This window comes from Impatiens glandulifera, chromosome 1 (genome assembly GCF_907164915.1).
Source record: "Impatiens glandulifera chromosome 1, dImpGla2.1, whole genome shotgun sequence".
In the NCBI taxonomy this organism is placed as follows: Eukaryota; Viridiplantae; Streptophyta; class Magnoliopsida; order Ericales; family Balsaminaceae; genus Impatiens; species Impatiens glandulifera.
The window spans coordinates 21208523-21236095 of NC_061862.1; the positions used below are offsets into that span (position 1 = coordinate 21208523).

Below are 27573 nucleotides of genomic sequence, written 5' to 3' on the forward strand. Positions count from 1 at the left end.
TCCTTGGAGCTTCTCTTTGTGGGCTACTATGATCAGATGTAAGTATGTACAAGATTGGTCTAGATGGTTCATTAGACCTATTAATCGGATAGTGGGATGTAGTATTTGGATTGACATCTCAATAATGTGGAAGTCTTTTCGTGGATAGTGCAAATTTTCGGTCGACAATGACTCTTCAATCAGTTTCTAGGATGATGTATGGTGTAATGTCAAAAATCTTCCTCATCGTTACTCTTGCCTTGATCGCTATCTGTAGAGATGCTATAGTCAATGATATGTTTGACGTGAGTTCTAATGGGTTTGCAATGAGAATTGGATAAAGGAAAAGACTAAATGCTGAAAAGTTAGATTCACACGATAGAGTGTTGAAACTGGTGGGACGTAAAGAGGTGAATCATCTTCGTGTGATATTTTGCATTGGCAAGATATTGATAATTTTAAGATTAGTCATTGATACTCTTTAATTGCGGAGAATGATCCTTACGATCTCATATGGGAGAAGTTGTGGGATTTTAAGTTCCCATCGAATATCTCATTTTTTATATGGAGTGTAATGCATTAAGGGATATTGACGGATGATAGATGAATGAAAAAAGGGTGTATTATAGTGAGTCATTGTAGAATGTGTCATAAAGAAGCATAGTCAGCGCCTCACTTTCTCTTACACTGTGATAGAGTGATTGTGATTTGGAGTTTATTATGGAACATGACGAGTATTTAGTGGGTTATGCCGAAACTTATCATTAGTTGTTGAGAAGTATGGATCTAAACAATGAGTTCGGTTGGTCTAAGTCGTTGGGTCCCAATTAGGGGTGTTCAACCGGCCGGTTAACCGGTTCACCGATTAAACGGTTCTAGTTAAGACCGGTTTTGCCATTTATTTTACAAACCGGTTAACCAACCGTTAATGGTATCGGTTTTACCAGTTCTGATTCTACCGGTTTTTGTCGATTCCGGTCGGTTAACCGGGTTTAACTAGGAACCGGTAATTCAATTTTGTAAATTAAGTAATAAATTTATGAAATGATTTTTTTTATAAATTATTGTTTGCATTTTCCTATTATACTATTCTCTATCTTTTCTTGTCTCTATTATAATAAATTATATTATTATAATATATTTTGCTCATATATTTAAGAATATGTTATAATATATAATTTTATTGCAACAATATAATATATTTTATAGCTATTTTGTTAGCTTTTTATATATTTGTTGAGAAAATTCAAATTCATTATGTCGATTAGTCTTTGACCAACAAGTGTAGGCGAATATGATTGAATCTCATTCTCAATCGATAGAACGGAAAGTGGAATCGGTAAGTTATAATAAATAATGGTTATCTGAATAAATTATTTCAGTTTATTTTTAATTTATTTTTGTAAAATTTTATATAAATTATAATGTTTTTAAAAAATAATTCTATAAAAATTATAATTTAAAATTTAAAAATAAAAAAGATTTATAAATTATTAAATATTATTTATAGGATATCTATTATTTATAAAATAACTAATACAAATTATAAAATATAAAAATATATAATTAAATTATTACCGGTTTACTGGTTAAACCGTTAGAAAAATAGATAAATCGAAAACCGAACCGTTTAACCGGATGACCGGAATCGTTAGAACCGGTTAACCAATAAACCATTAAAATGGAACCGGTTAACTATCGGTTCGGTTGGGTTATCGGTTTTCCGGTTTTTTTGCACAGCCCTAGTCCCAATCCCGCTTATCTTCTTGTGAACCATTTGACTTGAATTGGAATCGTAGAACGTCGAGTGATCGTTGTCGGACGATTAATTTAATTTAATTCATAATTCTATTATTATGACAACTAGAAAAATTTTATTGGATAAATCGGTTAAGGAATCGGGAAACTCATTGATCTTCTCGAAAAACCTTCGTGCGGTTTTTTTTGTTTGCTTTTGTTGTCATTGATGAAAAATGTTGTGTTGTATATTTTTTCATTCAATTTTTTTTTAATGTTTTTGTTGTTAAGCTCAAAAATTCTCATTTATATCATTTTAAATTAATCGTTTTCAAAAAAAAAATCATCCTAGTTTCTCAAGTTAAAAATAATAATTGCTAGAAAACTAACATTTAAAACTCAAATAAGATTAGAATAGGACAATAATGGAAAGATGATGATGAAGAATGAGTGTCTCTCATCTAATTTTCCTTGGGTAGACGATGAAAACGACTCATCCAATTGGCTAAAATAATATATATATAGAAACTAATGGAGAAAGACTGCGGTAGGTGTGTAAAATTTGACTAGGCAAGTAAACCCACCTTCCTAGGAGCAAACACAGCATTTCCCAGAGCCTTCTTCCTTTTCTCCATCCCCAAACCCACATTATAAAACCCCAATCCACCCCATAGTTTCTCTCAGCTTGGAGCTTTCTCTTCTCAGTTCTAACAGACAGAGATAAAAGAAACAATACCAACCAAGCAGAATTCATTCATAATCTTCTTCTTCTTCTTCATTATCCTCTCTAATTTTGAATCAAAATGGTATCTTTATCTCCCCCAGCTTCTTCTAATGGAGTTACCCATCTCCACTCTCTATTTAAAACCACTTCTCCCAGTCCCAGACCCAGTTTCAGAGTGCCCCCGACTCGACCCACTATCCACTGCATCTACAAGAGCACCAGCACCACCCCAAGTGTCACCACTAAATCCGGCGAATTCAACTACTCCGGTGGCATCGGGTCTGGTCGAGCCGACTGGCAAAGTGCCTGCGCCATACTCGCTAGTAAAGTTGTTTCTCAGCAACAAGATTCACAGATGAGTAGCAATGACAGCGCCGTCAACGGACATAATACCATGGATCTCGTCCCCATCCATAACAACAACAACAACAAGGTCCCTCTACCTAAAGCTCTCACCATCGCTGATTTTTCTCCGGCGCCGATGCACGGATCTAATCTCCGCGTCGCTTACCAAGGAGTACCTGGAGCCTACAGTGAAGCCGCCGCCGGAAAAGCATACCCTAATTGCGAATCAATCCCTTGTGATCAATTTGAAATCGCTTTCCAAACAGTCGAACACTGGATTGCTGATCGAGCTGTACTCCCTGTTGAAAACTCCCTCGGCGGAAGTATTCACCGGAATTACGACCTCCTTCTCCGTCACCGGCTACACATTGTCGGCGAAGTTCAACTTCCCGTTCACCACTGTCTCTTAGCTCTTCCCGGCGTACGAAAAGAATACCTCACCAGAGTAATCAGTCATCCACAAGCCCTATCCCAATGCGAACACACCCTAACTAAACTAGGTCTCAAAGTCGCTCGCGAAGCCGTCGACGATACAGCAGGCGCGGCGGAATACATCGCCGCTAACGGCCTCCGCGATACTGCCGCGATCGCCTCAGCCCGCGCCGCAGATCTGTACGGACTGGACATTCTCGAAGAAGGAATTCAAGATGATTCTGGAAATGTAACCCGATTCGTGATGCTTGCTCGCGAACCTATAATTCCACGAACAGATCGGCCGTTTAAGACGAGTATTGTGTTCGCGGCGCATGATCAAGGAACGTCAGTTTTGTTCAAGGTTTTGTCTGCGTTTGCGTTTCGGAATATAAACTTGACGAAGATTGAGAGCAGGCCGCATATGAACAGGCCGATTAGGGTTGCCGATGATGGGGAAGTGGGGGTGGGGATGGGAAAGCATTTTGAGTATATGTTCTATGTGGATTTTGAAGCATCAATGGCGGATGTTAGGGCACAGAATGCACTTGCAGAGGTTCAAGAATTTACATCTTTTTTGAGAGTGTTGGGAAGTTATCCTATGGATATGACTCCATGGTGAAAAAAGGAGGATTATTTGTAAATTGTAATTTTTATCATATAAAATGTAACATTGTTTTAATCAAATTTACAATGTAAGCACTACATTATTTATTCTATTGATTAATAAATTAAATCAATGTTTTGTTTATCAATGATCACATATATGAAATGGATATTATAAGAAAGTGATAAAAGAACATGAATAATGGAGGAACTTGGTATTTGAATATTTTGACAAAACTGAAATTTCAAAATTTCTTAGCAATTGGTGGGATGGTGACACAAAAGTAAAAATTATTTTGGTGGAAACTGCAGTTAGGAAGACTGAACATAAGTAAAATTATTTTGGTTAGGACGACAGAACATAAAATTATTTTGGTGGAAACTGCAGTTAGGAAGACTGAACATAAGTAAAATTATTTTGGTTAGGACGACAGAACATAAAATTATTTTTGTGACATCGGAGACACCTAGAGCAATGACCATCAAATTATCATCGTGGACTCGCTTTTCGAGATTGAATTCATCAATGGCAAGTGTAAACAAAAACTCTTGTGATGAAATATTAACTTTTTTTCAAAAAATGGTTGATGAAGTAGCAAACATTAAACATTAATCTTGAAATAAATTTTAAGTCAATTTGTGCATATGTGCATCCAACCCACCTTCTATGTGCATTGGCTAAATACCAAAAAGACCAACCCCACTTTCACTTTTTTCCCAATCACTTTTGTAACCTAGAAAACAACCTTTTGTGTTTTCTCAATAAAAACAACCTTCACAATCACATCTTCCCCACTTTCCCTTTTCTCCCAATCACTTTTGTATTTTATTTTTTTTGTGTTTTCTCAAAAAAAAATGGTGTTAATTTAGGAAATTACAACAACTCTCCAAACTATATTTATTTACTTTTAGTTCCATAAAATATTAAAAAATGTGATTTGTTTAAACAAACAAAATAAAACATATAAGGAAAAATTAAAATACATGAAAGACAATAAAGAGAAAAAACAAAAATTATAGTCCACAACCAATTAAAAAATTAACATACAAAAAAGAAATCTTATATAGGTCTTCATAATGAATGAAATTATAAAATAATACAGTGAAATACCAATCTCCCACCATACCTTAGTTAGTGAATATGAACAAAGATTTTTTATATCTAAAATAATAATATTTTAATTGAGCTATCAAAATGATTTTTTTTCATTTCCAAACAATTTCATTTCAATTAGAGACCTGGCCTTCTCAAAGTTTGGAGAGTGTTCCCTATGCAAGTTTTTTTTTTTGTTTTTTTTATAATTCTTCTATATTTTTGTAAGAAATATTAAAAATATATAATATATTAAAAATAACAATTAAAAAAATAAGTTTGTTGATTAATTTATTTTTTATAAGATTAGTGGTTTATATGAATGGGTTGAAATTTCACCTAAACATATTTTATATTATTGTTTTAAGAAGGGAAATTTGAGGAAATGACCCCAAAAAGGGGGCTAATAGCCGATGGTGCGGGCCACTAATTTTTATAGCGCTGGTGACCCCCAAATTTTTTAATGACCATTTTACCCATGCGTCACGCACCCTCCAGATGCGTGACGCACCCTGAACCCTATAAAGACTTAATTTTTTTTCATTTTCGTTTCATTTTCGTTTCATTTTCTCTCTCATCCATTCTTCCCTTTCTTCTCCGCCGTGAACCCTAATGGTGGCGGAGAAGACTTTCTCTCTTTTTCATCGCTGAAGAACCAATCGAAGAGGCACCGTGGACCATTCCACCATATTCAATGGCCTATAGCTGCGAAGAACTTCCAACGGCGAACGACGACGACCGAAGATAAAATTTCCACTATATTCGTTTATATTTTGTGTTGATTTCGTTTACATATGATTGTTTGTGTTGATTTCCTTTACATGTGATTGTTTGTGTTGATTTCTTTTACAGAACATCATTGATTCGCCCTGATTCGTTGAATGCAGGTTGGTTGGTTGGATGCGTCACGCAGGGTGCGTCACGCAGGGTGCGTCACGCAGGATTCAGCTCAAATCCCTTCCAACAATTCAGGTAACAAACAAATGTGTTTCTTGTAGAGTTAGTTAATCCATCCAGTTCGATTTTATATCTTTAGTTATCTGGAAATCTTTTATGTAGTTTCTTGATTTGGTATAACCTCTAACAGCGTCCAAGAAAGGAAATTTATTTATTTGTTTGTTTGTTTGTTTTTAGGATCCAAATAATAATAATAATTTGTTTTTGAGGTTTAATCAATTGGTTTGTTTGTTTGTTTTTATGAACAATATTACAGTCCCATCTTGTTGTAGAGAAAACAATGATATGATTATCCCATCTCCAAGATCAGAGAGTGAAATCCTTTCATCAACTGATGCTAAGGCATTCTCATATAACGAGCTAAGGAACGCCACCAGAAACTTTCGCCCTGACAGTCTTTTTGGCGAAGGTGGATTCGGTTATGTATTCAAAGGTTGGATTGATGAACAATTGTTCACTACTTCAGGCCAGGTTCTGGCATCGTTGTTGCTGTCAAGAAACTTAAACCTGAAGGCTTCCAAGGTCACAAGGAGTGGTTGGTATGTTTTTTTTTTCTTTTTTTTCAGGTTGTAATTATTTTGCTCTGTTTTTGACTTCTTCCAAGTATTATTATATACAGACGGAAGTTAACTATCTTGGCCAACTTTTTCATCCGAATCTGGTTAAGCTTATTGGGTATTGTTCAGAAGGTGATAGGTGATAAGGATAAGCTCTTGGTTTATGAGTTTTTGCCAAAAGGGAGCTTGTAGAATCATCTTTTCAAAAGTGAGTTAGTTTTCAACATATGCCAATAAAATTTTGAATTTTTTACTTTTCACTTAGAAAATTATTACTTAGAGAATGTGTTGTGTAGGATTTCAATGCAAAACTGTCGGATTTTGGGTTGGCCAAGGCAGGACCAACTGGAGATAGGACACACGTATCGACTAAAGTGATGGGTACCCACGGTTATGCAGCACCGGAATATGTTGCCACGGGTATAGATTAGAACTTTTGCAAGATTCTGTTTTTTTCTTATATATAGAATCAACTTTCATACATTATTTTTGTGATTTTGTCAATCAACAAACAGGTCGGGTTGACGACAAAAAGTGATGTGTATAGTTTTGGAGTAGTGTTACTCGAATTGCTATCTGGTCGTCTAGGTGTTGACAAGTCAAGAATGGGTGTAGAACAGAATCTAGTGGAGTGGGCTATTCCTTATTTAGGGGACAAACAAAAACTATTCAGGATTATGGACACAAAATTAGAAGGACAATATCCTCAAAAGGGAGCTTTTATGGCTGCTAACCTTGCTCTGCAGTGTCTAAAATCAGAGCCTAAAGTACGCCCAAAAATGTCACTGGTTTTAGCCACCTTAGAAGAGATCCAGTCCTTGAAAAACACATCCAAAACTCGAACTGCTAATGACTCGAAAAGTAACTTACCACCAAAAACGCATCATTGCTCGCCCATGAATACGACACATTCTGCTGCCTCTCCATTACCAGCCCACCGGCAGCAGCCTCGAGTACGATGAACAAATCTTTTTTTTGTTAGAATTGTCTTATATGTTGTGCCAATTTGAGTTTTGCTGTAAACTCGGTACTGTGTATATATACAACACCTTTGTTATAGATTATTCTTCATTTAAGTTGGTTCAAGCATTTAATTTATTTATCTCGATCACAATCATAGTCACGATAATTGGAGAAATAGCAGAAAAGTAAATTAATTTTTTTTATTTGTTATTTGATAAGAGAAGTGTGATTGAGGTAAATCTTTGAATTTTGAACGAAATGATTTAATGGTTTAGTTTCAAGTTATAGAGGGTTAAACAAGTCTGGATAGTTACAAATAAATTGTGATTTGTGAACCAGAAGTTGTGATTTGAGGTAAATGTAATGCTTTACAATATAAAAGTTTACAAATAAATTTTAACAGAGTTCCAAGATAGTTAAATTGTTATTATTTGAAGTTAAAATTTGTAGTAGAATATCTCATTCCAACATAAAAGGCACAAACACTAAAACTGATATAAGCAGAATTCAGTACAATAATGAGTCCAGAATTGAAGCAATCAACCTTAATAGGCAGAGGGGATCATCAACAATATATGCACAAGATTTGTCTGAAACTGAATACCCCAAAATGAACCCAAGAAAATATGTGATGTTGTTGGTAGTTCACCATTCAAGAGTTCACAAAGTGTTAAAACATTTTTCAAGTTCTAATAAAATCTCAGTATCTCTATTATAGGGACAAACCACCCTACCACCTCGGAAAGAAGTAGTCTGCAGTCCAACTCTGCTCAACAACCTCCCTTACTTTCATATTGTACTCGCATTTGTTTTCACTGAACATCCTTGCAGCTTCTGAGTTGCCAAGTGAGTTTGGGTTTGGGTCACAAAGCAACGACTGCAGAAAAAATAGAACCCTTATAAGTTTTGATGTAATTTTGATCAGATGTTATCCATGACTCATGTTGTTGTTAGCAATGTAACTAATTAGGTATAACTTTTTGTATTTTTTAGTGTGAGCTTGGTTTAGTTAGTTCCAACTTCAAAATCAAACAAACCCATACCTGGATGGAGGTAAGTATAGCAGTTACATCATAGATTGGGCTCCATTGATTTTGGAGAAAAACCAAACAAATATCAAAACTGCGTGACGCACCTGCGTGACGCACCTGCGTGACGCACCTGCGTGACGCACCTGCGTGACGCACCTGCGTGACGCACCTGCGTGACGCACCTGCGTGACGCACCTGCGTGACGCACCTGCGTGACGTACCCGTATTTCGCCGCCGGTAACATTTATCTAATCAATCTCCAATCCCTAAACCCTAACAAAACAATGCGAAAGAAATAAAGGAAGGAGGAAGAATACCAGTAGTAGCGGACATCTCCTTCGTTGGGATTCCGACGTCTTCGTCGGGGGTCGTCGTCGGAGTTCGTCGTCGGGAGTCGTCTTTTTAGAGAGAAGGAAGAGAATGGAAGAATGGGAAGTGAAGAGAGAGAACAAGAAAGAAAGAACTGAGAAAAACTGTAATTTTTTTAATTATATAGTAAGGGCATTGTGGACTTTTCACAATGCCCTCAGGTGCGTCACGCAACTGGAGGGTGCGTGACGCAATAGGGATATTTTCGGCAGAAAATTTTTTGAGGGTCACCAGCGCTATAAAAAACATGGGCCCGCACCAAACATAATTTGACCCCTCTTTAGGGTCATTTCCTCAAATTTCCCTTTAAGAATCATGAGGTCATTTTGAATAATTTTTTTCATCTTTCCTAAATGGCAATAGTTTTATGTGAGGAATATTTTTAATATAGTTGACCAGACCATTAATAGTTTAGTTTTTTTCTTTTTTGGTCTTGACCAATTATTTTTTTTGCCAAATAAATAATAAAAAAATAATTTTGTCTGAATTCAAGTTTTGTATTTTCAGAAATAGAATATTTGAAAAAGCCATATTATATTAATAATCATTTTAAATTTGAAAAACAAATACAGCTTGACGAATGAGAACCATGTATATAAATGTATAATAATAGTCTTACGTGTCAATTTGTGACCAGCATATTATTTTATTGGGGGTAGCTTTAGACTCCAATTTAGTGGTCCTCATCACCTAATTAAGCCAAAGATTGATCATTTTTTTTTAGAAATTAAAACAAATTAAATTATATGAATTTTGCAAGGTTATAATTGGTAAATATATAAATAACTATTAGTAATATATAATGAAATTAGATATAAATTAAGATTATAATGTCATTGTAATTACCTATGGTGGTCATAAGAATATTTAATTGAATTGAGGTTATATTTATATATACTACCCCTGTTTATATAGACTAAGCTAGAAATAAAATCTTATGTGAAACTTAATAGAAAGCATATATAATGATAGTCTAATTGAAATATGAATCATTAAATAATATTTATTTAAAATAATTAATAATTTTATCATAATTATTTCTAAGAAAACAAACGCATGAAACCTACTTATATCAAATTGTTTTCTAAACGAAGATTTTATACGTCATCTCATGAATATCAGAACAAATCGAATGACCCAAGAAAACAACGAAAAGTTAAAACTAGACATTACCTATAAATAAATACCTTTATTAGGGAGTAATTTTATAAAACACAGTCAATATATATTCTCAAATTTAATCTTAGGTAATCACTTATTTCCTTGAAACTTCCAAGTAAAAATTAAGAAAAAAATAAGTTAATTTCTAAGTCTTCCTTTTGGTGCTCTTCGTGACTATAACTTTATCAATAAATTAAGTATTTAAAGACGCCTTCATCTAAACATCGGTCTTCTCTCTCACACACACATATTTATCTCATTTATTTTGAGATAACAATAATAATAATAATAATATTATTAATTATTGTCAAGACGGCAAGGGCCAACATATGATTTTAATATTATTTAAAAAATGGTAATTTTTTATCAAGGTTGATTGCATCTACCTATATACGACTGCTTTAACATTTAAGTCTACTATAAGTCTATGATCATATATAGATATAGTCCAGTCATGACCAATTAAAGTTTGAAGCTATTAATATATATACCTAGCTTTTTAGAAAGTAAGAATTGGTATTGAGCTTTACACACAATAAATTTTATTTTGAATTCAAGAATTCGAATATGAGTGATTTTAAAAAAAAAAATTGGATTAACTTAAAAAATAACTTGAAAAATATGAATAAAACGAGAATAGATAAATGTAAGTTGTCTTTTTTATTTAAATTAGATAAATAAAAAATAGTGTATTAAATTAAATGTTTTTAAAAATTATAGATAATATCACATTTATACTGTAAAAAAAACGAAGTGGAATGAACTGAACCTCTATATCAATCCGCCCATCTTATTAGTGCCATCATTCATGGGCATCTCTACTAAGCACAAGACATGAACATGTGTATTTGAAAATGCAAGTGGAATTGTTTTATTTTTATTTGAAAATGCAAGTGGGATTTATCTGTTTTGCTTAAGTAGTAGGATTAGAAAATAAGTAAGTGGTGGAGTAGGTGACGTTAAATGCTTATAAGAGAGTTGAGACTTACTACTATTTAGTAGTAGTGGTGTGCATCATGCCAACAACCTTGTTTAATTAATTTCATTAAACACCACCTTTATTATATATTATATATAATTAATCCATCACTAAATGGTTAAAGTGGCATTTCATCTCATGCTTTAAAAGGTTCTTTAGAGTTTAGACCACACCTCACCCATCTCAACATTTATGAGATATTTTAAGAAAATGGATCAATCTAGAAAATGGACCTAGGATCTTAGTTGGTACTAATTCAGATTCTAATTGGGCCTTCCTAGACCAACCAGAGTATATATATCTGCTAAATATTGAGGCATGCATGCAGACCCTAGGGGGCCTAGCTCACTTGTCCTTATCCCAGTCCCAATGAGTTAATCAGTTCTTAAGGCCTATTTATTTTAAATTTATGGGACATGAAATGAAAAAAAAAAAAAATAGTTAAGTAGTTTAGTGATAGGAATCGACTTAAAAGTAACAGAAGATCCTAGGTTCAATTTCACCTGGAAGCATTTGAATGGAAACGGAAGAATCATGACTCGTGACTATTGAGTGTCATGTTAATTCTCCTTAATTAAAATAAATAAATAAATTGAGAAACTAAATTAAAAATAAAAAATGTAAAATCAGTTCACATTTTTACCTGATCTCACCTCAGACAGCATCATAATAATGACGTTGTGAAGGACCTCATCAGCTGTCTAAAGCCCATCGACAATTATCTGCCTTCATCCAAACATCCCAACAACTACCGACGGATTTTGGCATAATACTCGTTGAACCTGGATAATGTTCAAAGATAGTTCCAAATCGCAACCACAGACTAACAATGCAAAAGAATTTGCGAAGCCGACTCCTCTTTATAATCATACGACATTGACTCACCATAATAAAGTTCTTACGCTTCAATTTGTAATTCATTAACATACCTTTATGAATAGCACCCCGACCAAAGAACAAAATCTTGGTAGACACCTTTGAGTCCTAACAAATCTCAACAAAACTAAATGCGTTAGCATTATTAAATAACGTATAACAGTGAACAACATTAAATGTTTTCATATCACGTCATCACATAACATCACGGGTAATCGGGTCCACCTCCTTAGAACCCATATGTTTCTTTCTAAGCTTATACTTTCACAATACTGAACTTATTCAATTTTGCTCCTTAATTTACTCTGTCACATATAGAGTATGCAAATTTTGCCTTTTATAATTATGTCATGTGACATTCTAATATGAAGGAGGAAACTCAAACCTCTACTCATCTCCCATAAGCTAGATCATGGAGTCTCAGTTCCGTGAAAAAAAAGAGTCAATAATAGCTGGGCTTGAGAGTTGAGCCCATTGATAGTGGCTTAGAATACCACTTGTTGGGAAATAACTGAAATTTGCAGCTCGTTTATAACCTATTAAAGAAGTCCAGTGTCAAAGAGGTATGAAAACAAAGTTCAGATGGAAGAGAGCACAAATGGTGATATCTCAAATTAAACTCAGTATTCAATCATACATTACCTAATAGTTATCAGAAATTCCAAATAATTTGAAACCACATCATCTTAGTAGAGTAATTAAGAAAACTAGCTAAAACCTGACCAAACTTTTGCAAATAGAACAATTCATTTATCATCACTAGTAACAATAAAAACAATGAATTTGTAATTGATAATGTTTTTATCACAATTGACGACATTGTTCAAAGCGAGAATCATAGCTTTGAAAGTTAACAATTGAAGGTTTTGGAGAAGAAAATCCAAAATTTGAATGCTTGCTCCAGAGGTAAATAAATACTAAGCTTAGTTCCAAGAACAGAAGGATAATATCATTACATATTGCATCATTTCTTGCTTTCAAGATAATCCATATAGATATGCAAAAAATAATTAAAAATGGAAGGAAATCAAGTATTAAGCTAAAAAAAATATAGCTAATGATATGAAGAATGATATCTGTCCCATGAAAACCAAACTGATTTTACAGAAGAACAGTAAAAGAAAAGATGTTATGAAGATTCTACATATGAATTCCAAAGAATGCATATTAATTTGCAAGTATGAGAGAATTTGAATGTAATAGATGTTGATTCTCAAATATTAATCTTAGGCAATATTGCATATTATTTTGTAGCTATGTATGTACAGTTAGGAATTATTAATCAGCTAGCTAGCTAGCAGTATCTTCTTCTGCTGGTTCAATTAAGATTGGATTTAATTAATTGAAAATTGCAGCACAATACAATAATAGTGTATGGCTTTGAAAGCAGAAATGAAAATTAATTAAAATGATGATGATCAGCCATTAGAGCATTGATATGCATGCTAACAAGTTATTTGTAGATTGCATAAGAAATTATTATATAAGTTTGGTATGTCAATTAGAAAGATAAGCATGTGATCAATGTTGGCCACTCATACCATAACCAGACAAGAGTGGTGGATTAATTATATTATATTATAAAAATGGTTTTCAATTAAATAATTAAAGCCTTTATAATGGCCCTTAGACACTGGGATTTCAGACACCTCTTAGCTCACAGTGAAAGAAAAAAAGGAAGTATGGATGGATGGATGGAGAACAGCTATCACCATTTTCTAAAAAGGTTGACTTTTTGCCTCTGTCAGAAACTACTATTAATTACACACTGATTATTGAACCCCATTTATTGGACTCTTTTCTTATTTTTCTCATTTCTCATTTATCTGTCTTTGAGAGGGGCTCCGGGTAGGTAGAACTAGAAAGTTGAAGGTATCATGATGAAGCTAAAGTTAAATCCATGTGTTCTTCTTTTCTTCTATGTTTCCCTTATCACATTGGCTGGTCACTACTTGGAAGTCAAACAAGGTTAGTACATGCCTTAATTCCTACTGTTTTGTAATTGTTTACTCATCAAGTGTACTTATTGTTTAATTTGCAGGAGATCAAGAGATGAATCTTCCACTTAGTGATGTATCAGCCGGGATTTCTCCTCCGGCAGTAGATCATCATATGATGAATGAGAACAATTTGATCAACCCTTTCACAAATGTAAATTATAAAGTCATTTGATCAGTCAGTACTAGTTTTCAACACCTTTTTGTTTTTGCTTCTTCTAATTATGCTACCTAGCTAACTGCATGCAGCATCTCATGGAGGGAATAATAATGGATCAAGAATGTGAAAATGATGATGAAGAATGCCTGATGAAGAGAAGGAGTATTTATGAGGCCCATTTGGATTACATCTACACTCAACACCACAACCCTTGATGGTTTCTCAACTCATCTCATCAATAATGCGAATCATTCCTGACAAATTTGAGCAGGTGCATGCATGCTAAGTACTGTTCTATATATCTAATATTTTGATTTCTTAACCTCTGCTGCTCATGAGTGTGGAGATCTCATCTTCACTTTGGACATGTATATATTTACATGCGTACATTATATATGTGTATTGATATAACCCCCAAATCTATATATAGGAATTTAGAAGTTTGTTAACAGCTAGTTATATTTTTTTGAATTAAAGAGAACTAGTATAACACCCAAAGTTACCGCCGCTATGATCCCGCACTTCCAGATGTAATCGAACTCATAACTATAAGTTTTTTTTATCAACTGATCACCTAGTTCACAATCAGGTCATTTACATGACCTTGCCAGTCGGTCATGTAGTTGATCTAATTTGATCCAGTACTAATGAATTAAATTATATTCTGATAATCAGAGAGGTCTCAATCTATTTACATAAAATATGTATATGTGTTACTGTGTAGCCTAAGGGCTTTTTGATGTTGGGTTTTTTTATGCAAAATTTACATATAAAATCTTATTTTTTTCAACTGTTCAATCACTCAACTAATCCACCAAGATACTAAATTAAAAACTCAAATAACATACATTTTCATCAAACAATATATTTTTTCCAAAAACCCAATAAAATCTCAAATAATCTAAGATAAAAAAAAAAAAAAGCACTAAGTTCAGTTTTCAAATTTATTCTACCTGGAGAAATTTAACAGGAAATATGTTTCAAAATGAAGTAAAAAAAGATATTTTACTTTTCAAAAGAAAATGTAAAAATAAAAAGAAGAAGATATGTATCAACTAGTCTGACAAGTCATGTTTTCTATGATTCAGTTTACGAGGAGTGGACAGCCATGCATTGCAAAGATTCTGCTTCTTGGTAGCTGAACTAAGGATCAGTCATAAAGCAATTCATTACTCCGCTCAATGAAGCAAAAGTTTACATCTTTCTCTAGAATCCACTGATCTCTCTATAGAAAAATAAATAATTTAACTTATAAAATCCTAGAATATTATCGATCAATTAGTTTCTTTTGTTATTTTGATAAGAACAGTTAATTTTATATAAAAGCAATTGAATATGTTTCAAGCTTATAAATCTTTAATTATCTTGAAACAACTCATTGTTTTCTTCAAAGTGAAGTCTTTCTTTCTGATACACACTTTTTAAGAAGGATTATCTTATTTATAATCATCACGATGGAATTGTTACCATTTGTTATTTAATTGTGATCATTTATAGATTTACTTGAATATTTAAACATTGACTCTTAAGATTACAATGGGTCCTAAAAGCTTAAACTGTTGTGGGATTCGGTTATTTTAAGTGAATATATATAAAATAATAAGCTTTGTAGTGGAATTCAGTTTAGTGCTGGGGGAAAGGGTAAAGTTAGAGGCTGGGAAAAGCAAAAGATATATACAGAAATAAAGAACAGACATACCTTCTTCTCCTAGCTAGTGCGTGTTGCCGTGCTGTCTCACCTTTGCTTTTGAATGTCAATCCCTGAAAATTTAATAATATACTCAATTAGATTCCATGCATTCCTAGTTATATCCCATTTGCCTATCCTTTATCTGTATTAAATTTTCCCTTTCTTCTAGTTGATTTCACTTTAACAACATACAAAATAACATTGGTGAGTCTGTTGGGTGTTTGAACTTATATCTTACCTGTTACATGTTAGTAGTTTAGGTTTAGGGTTACTTAGATCATTATACATTCAATTGAATATCTAGAGAATGGACTACTCCACGAGGATGTAGCTATTTGTTGGTCTAACCTTGTTATATCTTGTATTCATAATTTACACAATCTCTATAGTTTTAGATCAAGGTTATTGTGCGATTTCTAAAACAGAGTCCACATTCTAAATTTCCAATCTAAAAACTAGACCAGTAACCAACACAATATATCTGCCTTCAAGTCTTTATATATATGTTAGGTTCATTTTCTGATGGCATTGCAAAGTATTATTGCATATGATTGTTGGTTAAAGAAGTCCATAAATAACTTTCTTTCTAGTATAATGGATAGATGCTTCTAAATGTGAAAAGCATTATAACAACTATGAGTTCAATTAGGAGATTGCAGTATTCATCACATTAACTGATTAAAGCAAGTCCTCTTCAACATTACAGTGATTTCACTCCAGCTATAAATAAAAAGATCACATAAGTTATTAATAGCATGATTTGTGAAATGATTGCAAAAACTAAGTTACAAATATGAGAATAGACGCATTTTAATTAGGTGAATGATCTATGTACTTCATAGTTGCAGATTTTAAAAACAAAAATTGACCTAAAATTAGAAAATGTAAAAGAAGACCTGCAGGGATTCTCGAACTATTGGCATATGGCATTGAAATGTGCAAAAGTGATGTTGAATTCCTACAAGAGAGCCAGAACGTTAATAGTGCTCCTTTGGAAAGCTGAAATGAAGATAACGAACGAAAATGGAGTGCAGTAGAGCGTTATCGTGCTCACCTCGCGTGAATGATGAATGCAGGAATGACAATTTGGGTCTTCAAAGCGATATCAAGGCTCTCAGATCCTCAAGACTGTCTTTTTCTCTTTCCTTTTGGAGGCGCGAATGAGTTCTTGATGACGCGGTTATAAACAGATATTAAATTGTTTATGAAAAAATCACATTGAATTATTTTATTTGTCAATGCAAGTTTTAAATTTTCTACTAGCCTTTAGAACATATGATATGTTTATATTGGTATTGAAATTTAGGGTTACAATACAAATTGCATTTTAAACTTAATGACAAACTTTTAGTATTGGATTTTTTTTTTAATGATGTTAATATTGATTGAGTTTTGGTTAGTTGAATAATTAAAATAATAAATAAATAAAATATTATCATAATATTATATTATTATATAAGTTTCTTTTATTATAATGTCTATATACATATGTAATATATAATTATTATTTTTATTTTTATTTTCATTTATGGAGGGCTCTTATAAATTTATTATTATATTTTTCAATAATCGTTTAATGAGTTAATTTTTTTATTTTTGGGGGAAATTATATTTTCTGAGTTTTTTTATCTCAATAGTTAATGCTCATATTTTTGTTGATCTCAATTTAATCATATGAGATTTTATTATGGCTATTTAATCAACACATTGTCATCTTGTCGTTTAATAGATCTCGACACTCATAAGTAACATCAGAGTTTTTTAGTTATTGTTTCACCCCAATATTCAACGTTCATGAGATTTTTTTTTCCGCTGATTTATTAGTCAACATAATGTCATCTCATTATTGGATAGATGGATGCATCTCAACATGACTCACGAGTAATCTTAGAGTTCTTCAGTTGTTGTTTCACCCAAGTAGTCAATGCCCATGTGATTCTACTTTCTCTGTTGGTTTATCAATTAACACATTGTCATCATGTAATTAGATGAATTTTAACAATCACAAAATTATCAAGCTTAAAGAACAAACATAAACATTTCACAATCTCATCTTTAACATCAAGTTGTCAAAAACTTTTGATTTTGAGTTTTAAAATAAATGTTATAATATAAAATATTATATATATATATAAAAGATAATATCACAATATTATAAATTGTGATAATATCATTATATTATAATAATATAATAATATTATCCTAATTTATAATATTGTGCTAATCTATTATATATATTCTAACATTCATTCTCCAATGCAAGGTGTAAAAACTTTTACAACTTGAGGTTGAAGATTAAATTATGAAATATTGATTTTATGTCTTCAAATTTTATAAACTCGTGAGTGTTGTGCTGAAATCTATCTAATTACAAAATAACAGTATGTTGACTAATATACTAGCTAGCGAAGGAAGAATATAGAATTTAATTAGCATTAACTATAGTGGTGAAACAACAACGGAAAAACTTCAAGATTATTCATGAGTGTTGAAATCCATCTAACAACGAGATGATCGTGCGTTGACTAATGAAACAACAAAATATGTAAAATTATGGACGTCTGAAAAAACTATGATGTTACTCGTGAGTGTTAAGATTCAATCAACGATGAGATAGCAGTGTGTTGACTAAATAATTTGTTGAGATGTCTTGAATTGATGATGCAAGGAAAGAGAATATTGAACAAAAGGAAAGTATATCTTTTTGGTGTGTAATCTTGATTTAAGGAAATAAGATTAACACAAAAGAAAATATGATCTTTTATTATGGTAATATAACTAGGAAAGTATTGTGATAATATTTTGGAGATTATTTGCCAAAATATTGTGTTGTCCTAGTTGAAGACTATTTAAAGATGCAGTCGGGCACTTCAGAAAGTCGAAGTTTTTGCCTTGAGAGCATCGTTTCCAGTCCCACTTCTGTAATTGTTAGGGTTTCGGGGGACCGAGTGTTATATAAACTCGTGTCATAACCCTAGTCTATCTTGCTATAATCTTTGTTCTGATCTCCTAATAAAATTCTCTCTTTTTGGTGGACGTAGCCAAGTTTTATCTCGGTGAACCACGTTAAAATTTGTGTCGTTCTTTATTGCTTACGTCATCTATCGCATTTCGTTACAACAAACTGGTATCAGAGCTTCAGGTTATTCGATTGTTTGTTCTTTCAATTGAGATGATAGTAGTAAGAATCAAGACGACAAGTTCTGGAGGAGAAGATAATGTGGAAAATCAAGATGCGAGCTTTACTGAAACAACAGGGCTTATGGAGGTCGTTGAAGTTGTCAACAGGAGCAGAAATAACCATTGATATTGTCAATTCGGAGGAGAAAATAATGTGGCAGATCAAGATACGCGCTCTACTAAAACAACAAGCTTATGGTGTTGCTGAAGTTATTGGTAGGAGCAGAACAACCGTTGAGATTGTCAATCTGGAGGAGAAGATAATGTGACAGATGAAGATGCGGGCTTCACTGAAACAACAAGGCTTATGGGGGTCGCTGAAGTTGTCAACAGGAGCAAAAACAACCGTTGGGATTGTCATTCTAGAGCAGAAGATAATATGACAAATCAAGATGCGGGCTCTACTACAACGATATGGCTTATGGGCTTACTGAAGTTATCGGTAAAAGTAGGACAACAATTGAGATTGTCATTCTGGAAGTTCAAGATGCGGGCTCTACAAAAATGATAAGGCTTATGGGGTTGCTGAAGTTATCGGTAGGAGTAGAACAACCGTTGAGATTGTCATTCTGGAGGTGGTGAATACGTCAGAACCATTCACCTATGAAGATACTGTTTTGGTTCTGAAGTTGCACAATGATTTACAACAATGGGAGTATTCAAGTCAAGGTGGAGATTTATTAAGTCGACTTAAATACTTGGGGTCAATAAAGGAGTTGTTAAGTTATTTTGGAGACAACTCTAATTATAGAAGAGAGAGAGATAGTAGATTATTTGGGCCATTTATGACATTGACTAATGCATCTGGGCAATCTCTGAAATTAACTAATGCATCTAGGCCATCTCTGGCATTGACTAATGCATTTGGGCTATCTTTGGCATTGACTAATGCATCTAGGCCATCTCTGGCATTGACTAATGCATCTGAGCCATTTTTGGCATTAACTAATGCATCTAGGCCACATTTGACATTGACTAATGTATTTGGGCTATCTCTTGTATTGACAAATACATCTGGGCCACCTTTAACATTGATTAATGCATATGTACTAGAAGGGTTTGCAACAATGAGAGTATTCAAGTTAAGGTGGAGATTTGTTGAGTAGACTTGAATATTTTGGGTTACATAAGAAGATGTTCGACTATCTTGGAGACAACTCTAGATCTAGAAAATAGAGACGGTATAACATCTAGGTCAACCTTGGCATTGCCTAATGCATCTAGGCCACATCTAGCAGTGTTTAATGCGTTTGGGCCATCCTTTTCATTGACTAATGAATTTGGGTCACCTCTAGCATTGAATAATACATATGGGCCACATCCGGCATCGGTGAGTGCATCTGGGCCATCCGACACCGACGAGTGCATTTGGTCCATCCGGCACTAGCGAGTGCATCTGGGGCATCTAGCACCGGCGAGTGCATTTGGGCCATCCGACACCAAAGAGTACATCTGGGCCATTCGGCACCGGCGAGTGCTTCTAGGTCATTCGGCACCGGCGAGTGCATCTAGGTCATCTAGCACCGGCGAGTGCATCTAGGCTATCCGGCATCGGTGAGTGCTTCTAGGCCATCCGGCATCGGCGAGTGCTACTAGGCCATCCGACACCAGCGAGTGCATCAGGGACATTTGGCACCGGCGAGTGCATCAGGGCCATCCGACACCGGCGAGTGCATCTAAGTCATCCGACATCGGCGAGTGCTTCTAGGCCATTCGACACCAGCGAGTGCATCAGGGACATCCGGCACCGGCGAGTGCATCAGGGTCATCCGACACCGGCGAGTGCATCTAGGCCATTTGGCATTGACGAATGCATATATTAAGTTGTCTTATGACAACTCTGGATTAAAGAGAGAAGATAGAATATTTAGGCATTGATTAATGCATTTGGGACATTTGAGGAGATTCAAGTCAAGGTGGAGATTTGTTGAGATGTCTTGAATTGATGATGCAAGGAAAGAGAATATTGAACAAAAGGAAAGTATATCTTTTTGGTGTGTAATCTTGATTTAAGGAAATAAGATTAACACAAAAGAAAATATGATCTTTTATTATGGTAATATAACTAGGAAAGTATTGTGATAATATTTTGGAGATTATTTGCCAAAATATTGTGTTGACCTAATTGAAGACTATTTAAAGGTGCAGTCGGGCACTTCAGAAAGTCGAAGTCTTTGCCTTGAGAGCATCGTTTCCAGTCCCACTTCTGTAATTGTTAGGGTTTCGGGGGACCGAGTGTTATATAAACTCGTGTCATAACCCTAGTCAATTTTGTTGTAATCTTTGTTTTGATCTCCTAATAAGATTCTCTCTTTTTGGTGGACGTAGCCAAGTTTTATCTTGGTGAACCACGTTAAAATCTGTGTCGTTCTTTATTGCTTACGTCATCTATCGCATTCCGTTACAACATAATCATTCAAGAATCACATATTATTAGAATAAGACCAACAAAAATATGACATTGACTGCCCGGATAAAACAACCAAAAAACCTTAGAGGATGTGATAGCCGAAAACAAGCACATAAATATTTAAAAGAAAAAAATATTAAAAAATATAATAATGAATTGTTAGAGTCCTTCCACAATGGTCAAGCTAAGGTCAAGCTAACTATTAGCGAAGACAAGAGAAACTAAAATTTTGTATACTTAATAACAACGAAAACAATACTTTTATAAGGTTAGAATAAAGAGAAATGTTGTTATTGAGGAAATTTCTTATTCTTAACTTATATATGTTCAACATGATTTTTTTTTCAACCATAATGTATTTCCTCCCTAGGGATGTAGAGCCACAAACGTTCATGTGGCAATACAATTCTGTGAATTTTTAAAAGCTATACTGAAATTTACAATTTCAATTTGAATAGTTAAATCAAATAATTTAGTGTGAACAAAGTAGATGGTGTTAGTACATTGGAAGCCCATATAATAACATAACAATATTAGAAGCCCATATATAAACTTGACCCAGATGATCTCTTGATAGATAGCTCCAATTCAGTGAAAATATAATATTAAACAAAAATAAAACACTCAAAAAATATCATACTTACAAAAACAATCACATTAGTTAATCTATATAAATATATATATATATATCAAAATTCATATTATTATAAAAATTAAATATAAAATAGTAATAATAAATGTATACAAAATGTAGAATAAATTAAGTTTATAACCAGTTTATTGATGGTAAATATTATATAGATTGTTTGTAAAATTAATGCAAAAAGTTGTAAGTTAGAAATCAATAGAGAAATAATAATGATAACAATTAATATAAGGGCGCATGCTTATTTTGAATTTCACTATTAATAAAAAATAAGAAAAAGAGAAACATCTTTACTGCCCTACGAAACAAACAAGCCTTTGCTGAGATCATGAAATCAGGGCCATTGGTTTGTGGGGGGATTTTGGCTATATATATAATTGTTACTTTCTCTATCAAGGTCATTAGCGTTTTACGCAATTTTGACGCCTCTGATCTTGATCTAATGAGAAATCTCCCGTATTTATCGATTTCCGCCTCCTCCGTTCCTCCTCCATCAATGGCGGCTCATCAGCACTGCAGTAACAACAATAAGGTAAACAAGTTTCATAGCCGGTCCACGAGGCAAGTTTCTCTTTGCAAAATCATTAACACAATCTGCTCGTTTCCTCCTCCTCCGCCGCCTCATGATGATATTCTTAATGTATTATCATTGGACGATGATCACGAGAAGAAGAAGAAGACATCTGATTGCAAATTGTTCGGTTTCGATTTAAACCTTCCCCTAGGAGGTTCACCACAACCGCCGCCTCCGCCGTCTGAGAATGTATCGGTCGTTGATTGTGATCCGTCGTCGGGGGAAGAACAATCACGCGGAAAAGAGGGATGCCTGGAAATACTGATCGAGGCTGCGCAATTAATCTCCGTAGAAGAAGACGAGGAGATCCAAAAAAGGGTTCCGAATAGGAAGAAGAAGAAGAAAAGGCGATGTGTGAGTGCGGCGGAGGAGACGGTGGCGGTGGTGGAGGCGAAGGTATCGCGGCGATCGAGAAGCGGAAGGTGTCAAGTGATTCCATGGAAATATAGGGATTCGGATTTTGAGACATAATTAAGTAGTACATTCATTCATAGAAACATCAATGAATGAATTGGCGGGTATTTAGTACTATGTAGTAGTACGTTGAGCTTCTTAAATTCTTTTTCTTCCATCTGCAGTTGTTTTTCTTTATTAAATATCTTGTTGGATTCTCCTCATCCTAGTTTTAGTTTTATTTTGGAATCCAAGAATATTTAGATCTTTATTATTTGAATTATTAAATCCAACTCTTGTTAATTGAGCAACAAATTGGGTTATTTATGATTATTTTTATTGTTTTTTTTTTTGTAAAATTTAATTATAAATATATTTTAGTATTTCTTTTGTTTTTGAAGAATTTAAGTAATGTGAATTTATATTTTATAATCAAAATAATGTGGTTTTAATGTTTTATACATCTTGGCAACGGACCATAAGTTGGCACGTGTGCGACAGCTTGGCAAATTAAATGCCACGTCATAAACACAGCCCGCCACCTATCTACCCTATATTGTCCTTGGGAAATTTGATGAAATAAACCTAGTAGGAGGGTTATTTCCACATATAGCATACCATTTATAATTTTTTTCTTTTTAACCTTTTGCCACTTTTGCCCTTTAATTAAAAAAAAAAAATTTGATTTTCTATTCTCCCCGTCGTTTCGTTTCCCTTTCCTCCCTCTCTCTCGTTTCCAACTTCCCTTTCCTCTCCCGAAGACGACCGATCAAGCCCGAAGACGACGACGACGACGAAAAGCCACCGAAACATCGACGACGTCCTCTCCCCCGAACCCCGACGAGCCCCCGACGACAAATAAGAGCCCCCGACGAGAATCACAACTCCAGAACGACGAAGGTGAGTTTATCTTCCCCGTTTCTATCATAGTTCTCCCGTTTTATATCCATGCATGCTATAATGGAGGAATGATTTAGGGTATTGTTTAGGTTTAGGTATGGGTTTAGGTTTAGGTAGGGTTTATTGTTTAGGTTTATTGTTTAGGTTTAGTTTTGGGTTTAAAATGCTTCTGTCGAAGGCTGTTGCAGGCTGTCGATGGCGACGATGCATTTTCGCAGCCGATAGATGCACCGTCGCCTGCGACAGATGTCTTATTTCCTTTAAATAAGTGGTATTTACTTTCATTATTCTGACTTATTGTTTTTTTTGCAGATGGCACCAACCAAATGCAAAAACAAAACGGTAATTGAGAACTTTCCTGGACGTGTTTCATGGAAATCTACTTGCACCTGCTTGTTAAAGACCAATGACAAGTTTAATCACTTTGGTCTTATGGAAAAGGCTATGAAGAGTCAATTTCAGTATCTATTGAAAGCCCCGACTGTCATTTTCTCAGGAACAAAAATCCACCAGATGTTGATCAGGAAAAGCAGCTCCAATTCGAAAGGGATAACTTTCTTAGTCAATGGTCAGCAGCTGTACTGGGGCATGAAGGAATATGCCTTGGTAACAGGCCTAAATTTTGGAAGATTTCTTGTGATTGAAAACTGCCACGCTGAAGAATGTCCACCCTTAGTCCATAAATACTTTGGTGGCAAAACAGTTGTTAGAGTGACAGAGGTTCAAACTGTTTTCCTCAAATGCTCTGAGAAGGAGGATGCATGGAAGCTTGGGCTCATCAACCTTATTTACCAGTGTCTTTTTGGATCTGATAATAGGAAGAGGGTATGTTTGAAGATCTTTAGCATGGTGGAGGATATGGAAATGTTCCTTCAATTTCCATGGGGAAAGGTGTCATTCAATTCAACCTTGAAGGGTATTGACAAGGACATGAAACATCTTCGACAGCTATATGTGGAGAAGAAGGAAACCTGCAAGGGGAACTGTGATGTTGCTTATACTATTAGTGGGTTCGCCATAGCCTTCCAAGTTTGGACATATTTGGTTATGAAGACATTTGTCCCCAAATTTGCGGATATGATCGAGGAAAAACATATATGCCCAAGGATATTACTTTTTACAGCCTCCAGAAGAAACACCAACACTAGCCAAGAGGTATCCAATGCCCTTTTCAAATGCAATGTATTTAACAAGATTCATGAGTCTAAGGAGGAGAAGAGGAACTACTGTGGGGAAGACTTTGAAGAAATGGGAGATTACATTTATGATGATTTATTTGAAGTGGATGGTAGGAAGAGAAAGAATGAAGATGGCAGTACTCCCAAACCGACGCCCAAGAGGAGAAAACCAATTAAAATCACACTAGCCAAGATGACCGAGAAGTCCTTTAGTGATGAATCTAGCCAAGACAACTCTCGGTCTACTACTCGTGAATCTACCCATGTCCCTTCAGCAACGAGTCCTCAAAAGAAAGAAGACAATTCTCCAACTAGCCAAGACAATCGGGTGACTAAAGCCCAGAATGATGTCAAGTTTGATGAGCTGACAAGGGATGTGAAGGAGTTGACAAGGGATGTGAAGGAGCTGAAAACTGAAATGAAGGTAATGAAAGAGGATCAACAGGTTATGTTCAATCACATAATCCAATTATTGGGTGAAATAAAACAACAAAAGAAAGATGTTGTTGTTGATGATGATTTAGTGGAGAAGGATTTGGAGATGAACAAAGATGTTGATGATCTGCTGAATGAAAAAGAAGATGCTGTTGATATGAATGATGTTGTTGATCGGTTGAATGAGAAAGAAGATGATGCTGATGGGTTGGATCTCAACAAAGAATCTGATGAGAATGATGCTGCTGATGGGTTGGATCTCAACAAAGAATCTGATGAGAATGATGCTGCCGATGGGTTGGAGATGATAAACAATGATGAGAATGATGAACACAAAGATGATGCTGTTGTTGATGAACACAATGATGCTCATGATGTTGGGTTGGAGGATGATGTTGTTGATAGTTTGGAGATCAACACAGAAGCTGTTGTTCATGAAAACAAAGATTCTGCTGTTGTTGATGGTTTGGAGATCAACAAAGAAGCTGTTGTTGATGGTTTTGAGATCAACAAAGAAGCTGTTGTTGATGATGATCAAAACAAAGATGATGCTTATGTTGATGGTTTGGAGATCAACAAAGAAGCTGAGGAGAATGAAAACAAAGATGATGCTGATGTTGATGTTGATCTTGTTGATAAAAATGCTGAGTTGGGAAAGAAAGAATTGGCCACAAAGAAGAAGAGGAAGGTGGTTTTGACCAAAAATAGGTTGCAGTAGTTGGGCAAGAAAAGGGTTATATAATGTAGTATAAATATAATGTAGTATATATATAATTAAGCACAGAACATAAATGCATCTGTCGCAGGCGACGGTGCATCTGTCGTAGGCGACGGTGCATCTGTCGCAGGCAACGGTGCATCTGTCGCAGACGATGATGCATCTGTCGCAGGCGATTAAGTAATATTCGCCTGCGACAGATGCACCGTCGTCTGCGACAGATGCATCGTCGCCTGCGACAGATGCATTCCTGCTATTTCTCTTTGTCCTGCGATAGATGCATTCATGCATTCCTGCTATTTCTCTTTGACAACAGATGACAACACTTAACAACAGATGATCAAAATACAAAAACAGTTTGATCAAAACCCTAAAACAGTTTGATGTACATACAAAAACAGTTTGATCAAAACCCTAAAACAGTTTGATGTACATACAAAAACAGTTTGATCAAAACTCTAAAATAGTTTGATGTATATACAAAAACAGTTTTATCAAAACCCTAAAACAGTTTCATGCCAAAGATTGGGTACTTGATTGTGAAAGTTGTGTAGATTGGGCACTTGATTGTGAAGGTCTTGCAGTAGATGGTGCAGGCATCACTGCTGAACATGTTGCTCTGTTATGACCTAGACCGCCACATGAGCTGCACCGTCTCCGTTCTTTACGAACCTCACCTTGTGATGATCTACGTTTTGTTGTTGGTCGTCCTTTCTTAATCTTCACGGGGGTTTTAGGCAGACTCGTTTCTTGATATGTTCGGGAATGTCCCAAGCTTCATTATGATGAAAAACTGGATAAAATGTCTCCGCATATGCCATGCACCACGATTCAGTTGAGTAAAACCTGAAAAATTATACAGTGATAACATAAATTGAACATAACATAAATTCAACATAACATAAATTGAACATAACTTGTTAGGATCTAGGTCGCCGCTGGTGGACCGGGGGTTGGACCGGTTAGCGGTTCTCACTCGTAGGGTGGTGATTAATCCGGTTAGAGATTAACACCGGGGTTCCAATACTACACAACCTGTCACAAACCCTTGAACTAGGTTCAAGCGCGGAAGAGGTTTGCTTTCAAGTTGAAGCGGTACACGTGTATGATAGGCGGAGTCGGTTTCGGATGATGGAGATTTGAAGAATGGTGGGTCGGTTTCGGTTATCTGGATATTCGGTATGGACAGTATGGAGTCGGTTTGGAGCGGTATGGATAAATTAGTCGGTTATGTAATGAAGCCAACTGAAAGTAAATAACACAACAGATTTTATGGATGTTCGGAGATAAAACTCCTACGTCACCCCTTCCTCTCGAAACCGCGAGAAGGATATTCACTAAGGAATACAAATACAATCCGATCGAGACTTATTTTCTGCTCGATAACACTCTTACAATTTACACCGAAATTGTAGCACACACTTAGAATTTAGCACTTAGGCTTTCTTAGAATACCACACTGTTATTACTTGTAGTAAATGCTCTCAACGCTTCACTTATCTCA

General features: G+C 34.8%; 2 protein-coding genes and 1 pseudogene across 2 annotated transcripts; all 3 read left to right on the top strand.

Annotated features, from left to right (window-relative positions):
• Positions 1 to 2291: 2291 nt before the first annotated feature.
• On the top strand, positions 2292 to 3951 carry LOC124921029 (arogenate dehydratase 1-like). Its single transcript, XM_047461628.1, has one exon. The coding sequence runs from the start codon at positions 2520 to 2522 to the stop codon at positions 3816 to 3818; it is 1299 nt and encodes a 432-aa protein (XP_047317584.1). The 5' UTR covers positions 2292 to 2519; the 3' UTR covers positions 3819 to 3951.
• A 2135-nt stretch (positions 3952 to 6086) lies between these two features.
• Positions 6087 to 7488, top strand: LOC124922097 (annotated as a pseudogene).
• Positions 7489 to 13598: 6110 nt separating this feature from the next.
• Positions 13599 to 15156, top strand: LOC124922755. The gene is made up of 4 exons (XM_047463463.1): positions 13599 to 13756; positions 13830 to 13939; positions 14035 to 14216; positions 15034 to 15156. Exons 1-3 carry the CDS (start codon positions 13666 to 13668, stop codon positions 14158 to 14160), a joined length of 327 nt encoding a protein of 108 aa, XP_047319419.1. The 5' UTR covers positions 13599 to 13665; the 3' UTR covers positions 14161 to 14216; positions 15034 to 15156.
• The last annotated feature ends 12417 nt before the right edge of the window (positions 15157 to 27573 follow it).

Excerpts from the sequence above, each read along its gene's own strand:
- LOC124922755 (XM_047463463.1), top strand. The coding sequence starts at position 13,666 with ATGATGAAGCTAAAGTTAAATCCATGTGTTCTTCTTTTCTTCTATGTT. Across the intron at positions 13,757-13,829 it reads CTACTTGGAAGTCAAACAAG|GAGATCAAGAGATGAATCTT; the intron begins GTTAGTACATGC and ends TTTAATTTGCAG. Across the intron at positions 13,940-14,034 it reads TGATCAACCCTTTCACAAAT|CATCTCATGGAGGGAATAAT; the intron begins GTAAATTATAAA and ends AACTGCATGCAG.
- LOC124921029 (XM_047461628.1), top strand. The coding sequence starts at position 2,520 with ATGGTATCTTTATCTCCCCCAGCTTCTTCTAATGGAGTTACCCATCTC.